At 40.5% G+C, this 6,863-nt stretch overlaps 1 protein-coding gene across 1 annotated transcript in view; it reads left to right on the top strand.

Moving 5' to 3' along the window:
• The first annotated feature begins 6,041 nt into the window (after positions 1 to 6,041).
• LOC120556544 (calcium and integrin-binding family member 2-like) overlaps positions 6,042 to 6,863 on the top strand; it is a 7,557-nt gene continuing 6,735 nt past the window's right edge. The window contains exon 1 of the mRNA XM_039796187.1: positions 6,042 to 6,075. Within this exon, the coding sequence (XP_039652121.1) occupies positions 6,042 to 6,075 (34 nt within the window). The remainder of the gene's footprint in view (positions 6,076 to 6,863) is intronic.

Raw genomic sequence — 6,863 nt, 5'->3', positions numbered from 1 at the left:
TTGAGAAGAAGGTAAAAAAGTCACTCCAACTTCAGATAAAAAGTCTACAACTTCTCTCCTTCTTTTCCAGATTTATTTCCGAGCAATAATTCAGAAAAGGGTCCAGGAATCCACAGCCGTGGGCAACAGTTTGCTTCGCTCTGAAAACTCCACAAACTGCCCCCCGAATCCTTTGTCTAAACAGTTTAAATACTATTCTACTCCAGCACGTTCATATCTCATTGGTCCCAGCAGGTGTCAGGTCTGTTTTGTGCGTCCAATGGCTTTTCCAGACGTCTCCTGACGGGAGGGACTCTTCTTGAAACATGATGTGTATTGCAAAAATGTAATCTATCAACTAGCTTCGCTACCTTCTTCGTTGCTCTGCCTGGTTGTAGCGCTATCCTATTGGTGCAGAGGGAATTTGAAAGACAACCGTTTATCCCGCCCCTCAGATTGAGCCATGACCAATGGGGAGTTCCCAGACCCAACATCTGGATGTGGGGCTGGCTGGTCAGGCTAGTCAAAACTGCTTAAAAGTTCAAACTAAAAGCAAAGATATGATGTATGTTCCTTTAATTTTGGACTGGCATGTTTATCATCTGTCAAGGAGCTTCCCAGTCGCACATCCTCTCTCTTGGAGGATTTCTTTCTATGATCTGTGTTAACCCTTTATCTGCTCTATGAGTACACTGAAGTCAAATTGAAAAATTCCATTACATAGAAAGAAAATTATTAAAACTGATTGATCATATAACCCAGAAAGTCACTATTACTAATTGTTTATATTTATATTATGGTATCCAGAAAGTCATTAGTGATTGCATTTACTCAGGGCCTTGGTGTGACTTGTTTGGTTGAACTTAGGCACATGTTAACTTTTATTTTTTCTTCACAGTTTCTCTCTCAAGAATGAACTGATGTCATAAAGCAGGAATGTAACTGGTCTAGCTTAGAGCCCCACCCCCATTTCAAACTCACTGTGGTTGATCACTGACTTGTTCTTCCAGAAATCTTACCAGGGTCTCCATCCATCCTCAATCCTGTGAAGCCATTACCATGGCAACGTGAGTATTACTTGAGACACAGTTTTAAACACTGCTGAATCACATGTTACTACATGATGAGAGAGGTTTGTCCCAATACTTATAAATGTTAACTATCATCACTATCTATATATATAGAGCCATAAGAATAACTCATAATAGAGCCCAACAGTCTGGTTCTGGTTCTGGAAGTAACAATCCCATAATATTCTCCCTAAGGATTTAGATTATCAGAGATGAAGTCTAAAGACAATCGTTCAACTTCTCTGAAAAAAAAAAAAGCACCCCACGTCAAGGTCTTTTTTTATGATTATTTTTTTTGGCTTTTCCCTTTATTATATAGAGACAGTGGATAGACAGGAAAGGGGGAGAGAGATGGGGGATGACCCACAGCAAAGGGCAGCAGGTCGGATTCAAACCCTCGGCGCTGCAAAGGACTCGGCCTACATGGGGCGTATGCTCTTACTGGGTGAGCTAGAGGTCGACCCACGTCAAGCTCTTTCTTGACAGGCGACCAATAACAATTACTCTTTTTGCTGAAATATATATATACATATATATATGTATATATATATATATATATATATATATGTATATATGTATGTTTCACATTTGCTCTAATCTTTATCTTTCTGATTTTCATTGTTTTTCTTAGCTCTAGCCCAGTTAGCTATTGTTTGCAATACCAGTTGATAACGATGCATTACGCCGTTTTAGATAGAAGTTGAACATGCCTGTGTGAACTGTGTGATTTAGTGACACATATAAGACAGAAGTGCTTATTACTTTAGGTTACTCTTGATGCAGGGGGCAGCCATGTTGGATTTTGAACACGCGGTATAACTGTTCGTGTATATTGCACATCCATCGACTTACTTTCACCTCACTACGTACCAGCATTTGTAATTGCCCATTATTCTGCACATCATGTAGCCTGTATTTTGTATTCTTGTACCATATTAAATGTGAAACTATTTGTCTTGCACGCATACGCTTTTCTTGGCCAGGTTAAATGAACATTAGAGGTGTGAATCTTCAATGATCTCATCTCAATTCGATTATGATTATCATGTCAGCAATTCAATTTGATTTGATATCTCGATGCATCAAATAAATGTTTCTATTAAAGCCATGTAGGATATTTAATTCAAAAACCAAACATTCTGCAGTGCTCTGATACTAAATAAACTGGATACATAAAACTATACAGCACTGAGTACATGGCACTTCCTGAATGTGCCAAACACACCAGAATATGTAAACAGAAATGTTGTTAGGCCTACATTACATTATAAACAGAAATAATCGATTATGAGCCGGACGATTATCGATGCAGCATCGTCCACGATTTGATGCATCCATTATTTGATTAATTTCAACACCTCTAGTGAACATGCACATTCCCCTAATCTGAAACTGCTTCTGGAGAGACTCTGGAACCATTTTGACTTTGTACATTATTTGCATAGTTTTGGCTTCCACCAAGTCTCTACGTTTAGCCCTCCTGTTGACCTTTTCTACATCAGAAATTTGGGTTTCTTTCAACCATATTGTGGACAACATGGATGGTTCCCTACAACGTTCTTAACAAGTCAAATTAATAATCAGTTCACTACTTTCATTGGATTTGGGTGTTGTATTCAATTTTATAGCATTTGAAGAGAACATTTATAAAAGAACATTGAAAAATCGTCAAAAACATCGGGGGGAAAGTACCAAAAACATCTAACCCTATTTTTATATTACAATACAGAGCAATTTAATGAGTCTTATTGCTCTCTTTTGTAATATAAAAATAGGGTTAGTGATTTATTTTGTACATGTTTCCCCATATGACACACAATATGTAATGTATGGCAATATTAAGGAACTGTACAATACATGTAGTGAATTTGAATTGAGCACATCTTTCGTTTTATATAATAATGGATATTGATACTTTAGTTTTAACTTGTTTGATATGTGGTTTCCAGCATAATCTGTGGTCTATAATCACTTCTAAGACTCTTTCTAGTTCCACATTTTCTATCATGATGATATTTACTTCATACTCATTTTTATTCATTTCCAAATATCATGAACTTAGTTTTATTCAAATTCAAAGACAACTTATTAATATCAAACCATCTTTTTAAGCCTTCCAGCTCTTTTTCCACTGTATCCAAAAGCTGCCCCAGGTCATCACCAGAGCAAAATAAATTTGTACCATCAGCAAACTGTTACGTTCAAAACAAGAGCTGGACCCAAATGCAGACATAAACGCAGAGCGTGAAAATTAATAGATTTTATTCAAAGTACCAAGTTGATTACATTTTGTTTGCAGGAGTGGTACCATGTGAGCATTCTACACTCACCTAAAGGATTATTAGGAACACCCTACTAAGACCGTGTTTGACCCCCTTTCTCCTTCAGAACTGCCTTCATTCTTGGTGGCATTGATTCAACAAGGTGCTGGAAGCATTCTGTAGAAATGTTGGCCCATACTGAGAGGAGAGGGTCTAACAGGTGATGGAGATTTGGGGGATGCACATCCAGGGCACGAAGCTCCCATTCCACCACATCCCAAAGACGTTCTATTGGGTTGAGATCTGGTGACTGTGGGGGCCATTTTAGGACAGTGAACTCATTGTCATGTTCAAGAGACCAATTTGAAATGATGTGAGCTTTGTGATATGGTGCATTATCCTGCTGGAAGTAGCCATCAGAGGATGGTCCATGGTGGTCATAAAGGGATGGACATGGTCAGAAACAATGCTCAGGTAGGCTGTGGCATTTATTGGTACTAAGGGGCCTAAAGTGTGCCAAGAAAACATCCCCCACACCATTACACCACCAGCAGCAGCCTGCCCAGTGGTAACAAGGCATGACCGATCCATGTTCTCATTCTGTTTACGCCAAATTCTGACTCTACCATCTGAATGTCTCAACAGAAATCCAGAAAACTCATCAGACCAGGCAACATTTTTACAGTCTTCAACTGTCCAATTTTGGTGAGCTCGTGCAAATTGTAGCCTCATGTTCCTATTTTTAGGTAGTCTGGTCAGTGGATGGCAGGAGTGGTACCATGAGCGCAATCTTTTGGTTGAGTAGTGGTGAGCTATACAGTGGTGGTTGTCTGGTCAGTGGATGGCAGGAGTGGAGCAGAAGCAGGAGTCAGGTTCCAGTGGCAGCTGGAGGCGCAAGAGAACGGATCAGGACAGGCAAACATACAAATAGAAAACAGGTAGTAAGTTTGGTCATGAGCGAGACTAACTGTGGTTGTCTTGATGAATGCTGCGTTCATAGACATCGAAAAAAAAAATGTCCCAGTGAAACATCAGCATTCACGTCACTTCCTGTTGGGAATCAGAGGAGGGAAACTGGGGCTGGATTTAGCTAACAGAGTTCCCCAGTTGGTGACATGTTGTTGACGTCTGACGTTTGATGGAGGAGACTTTGGTTCACTGAACACATTTCAATGACTATGAACTGTTTATTGTGGACAGACACCTCCGCCAAGAAACATACACAGACACACAGACACACACACACACACACACACACACAACTAACAACTAACACCAACTTCCGGCGCTGCACAGCGGCGACGAGTGCCTGCAGCACGTCAATTTGTTTGTTTGATTGTAGTTCGTCGTTGTTGTTGTTTATTTTTTTTACACAAACCCAGTTATCAACATCAGCATAGATTGGTAAAGTGCTGAGGGAGGAGAGAAGTTAAGGAAGGCAAGATGCCTTCCTTAACAGGACTTTTCTTTGTTTTCCTGACAATCCTGTTGTTGCCTATCGCCATCCATTTACAAATTTTACGGGGCTACGCGGCAGAGCAGACCGCTTCGATAAATGGAATTCTCCGCTACAGCCGAGACCAGCTCTGGCAAGTGAGGGAGCAGTGTTATTGCGGAAACTTTCCACTCGACCTACCGGAGGAATGTAGGAGAGCAACGAAAACACCGAGGAAAAGAGGACTCTGGCAAACACCCGCTCTCTGCCCAAGCAACTCACGGAGCTGCAGACTGCAGCGAGGTACCTCTCAAAGTACAGAGAAAGCTGTTTGCTGTGCTTTACCGAAACGTGGCTCAGGGAGTCTATTGATAAATCTATACTTAAGATTACAGGATTTAGTGACCCTATAAGACTGGACCGTGATCCACAGGTGACGGGCAAAAATCTGGGTGGGGGAGTGTGTGTTTACATTAACCAGGAGTGGTGTAATAACGTCACATTCAGAGACTCTCATTGCTCGGAGGATATTTAACTTTTATCCCTGTCATTTAGGCCTCATTACCTGCCCAGGGAATTTGGACAAGTGTTTGTCCCTGTTGTATATATCCATCCCCGTGCTAACACCAAGACCGCGGTAAGCATAATTTATGACACAGTGGCCAAGTTAGAAAATATCGCACCTGATGCGTCCAAATTTATACTTGGAGATTTCAATAGTTGTTCTATAAAAAAGGTACTGCCTAATTACTATCAATATGTCGAATGTCCCACGAGAGGAGAAAGAACACTCGATCTATGCTTTGGGAACATTAAAGAGGCTTATAAGGGCTATGCAAAACCGCCACTGGGGGATTCCGATCACAACGTGATTCATCTCGTTCCGTATTACAAACAGAAACTTAAATCCAGCAAGCCCGAAATTAAGACAATTAAGAAGTGGAGTGACGAGGTGATTGAGAGCCTTAAAGGCTGCTTTGACTGTACAATATGGGACACCTTCTTTGTCATTTGCAGGGATCTGGAGGAATTAAACTCCGTGGTGACAGATTATTTTCAGTTTTGTGTGGAATGTGTCATTCCAGACAAACACATTAAAGTTTTTCCCAACGATAAACCATGGGTAAATAAAGAACTCAAAGTAGCACTAAAAAGGAAAAGGGAAGCTTTTGAACAAGGGAATATGGCCCAGATGAAGGTTGTACAAAGGGAAATAAGGCATTTAACTAATATGTGTAAGCATAAATATAAATTACAGATTGAGGCGAAAATGAGGGGTAATGACTTAAAACAGGCATGGCAAAGGATGTACACAATGATAGGGAAGGAGGTGAGGAGAAGCCACATTAATACAAATGTAGATGATCTGATCCTTGCAAATGATTGAATTTTATGCAAGATTTGATACATCAGATTTCTCCTCAGAGCGTAATTCTATCAGACAACAACTTCATGGTGGCCCTCCCCTGGTTGTAACAGCTGAGGAGGTGCATAGAATCTTCAAAAAGATTGATCCAAAAAAGGCAGCTGGTCCTGATAAGATCAGAGGAAGGGTCCTAAAGGAGTGTAGGGAACAACTTAGCCCTATATTTGGGCAGCTTTTTCAAATCTCTCTTGACACACATTACATTCCAAAGGCCTATAAAACCTCACTGATAGTGCCAGTACCAAAAGTGGCAAAACCCTCTGCCTTAAATGACTATCGTCCAGTTGCCCTAACATCAATTGTAATGAAAAGTCTTGAGAAGATTGTCTTAAAACATGTTCTACGAGATGTGCAAGGGGTGATTGACCCTTTACAATTTGCATACAGGACAGAAAGGAGCACTGATGACGCCTATTGTATATGCTCCACATAATGTTGCTGTCACCTCAGTTAGCCAAATGATAGCTACACGTGTGTTATTTATAGACTTCTCATCTGCGACACGCTTACCATTAAGAGGCCTCACATTTATGATGGAGAGAGGCTATTCTTTGGATTAAGGAGTAGGGATGGCGAAAACTAAAAATTTCTTGACGGTCACTGAGCCTCATTAACCGGTTCAGAAACCCGTTAACAAGTTTGGTTTAAAATATGCTCACGCTATTTGAAATAACAGCCATTTTGAGCCCTTG

Source organism: Perca fluviatilis, chromosome 3 (assembly GCF_010015445.1).
Source record: "Perca fluviatilis chromosome 3, GENO_Pfluv_1.0, whole genome shotgun sequence".
Lineage (NCBI taxonomy): Eukaryota > Metazoa > Chordata > Actinopteri > Perciformes > Percidae > Perca > Perca fluviatilis.
The sequence above is the reverse complement of the archived record's forward strand: the minus strand, read 5'-3'. Positions and strand labels throughout refer to the sequence as shown.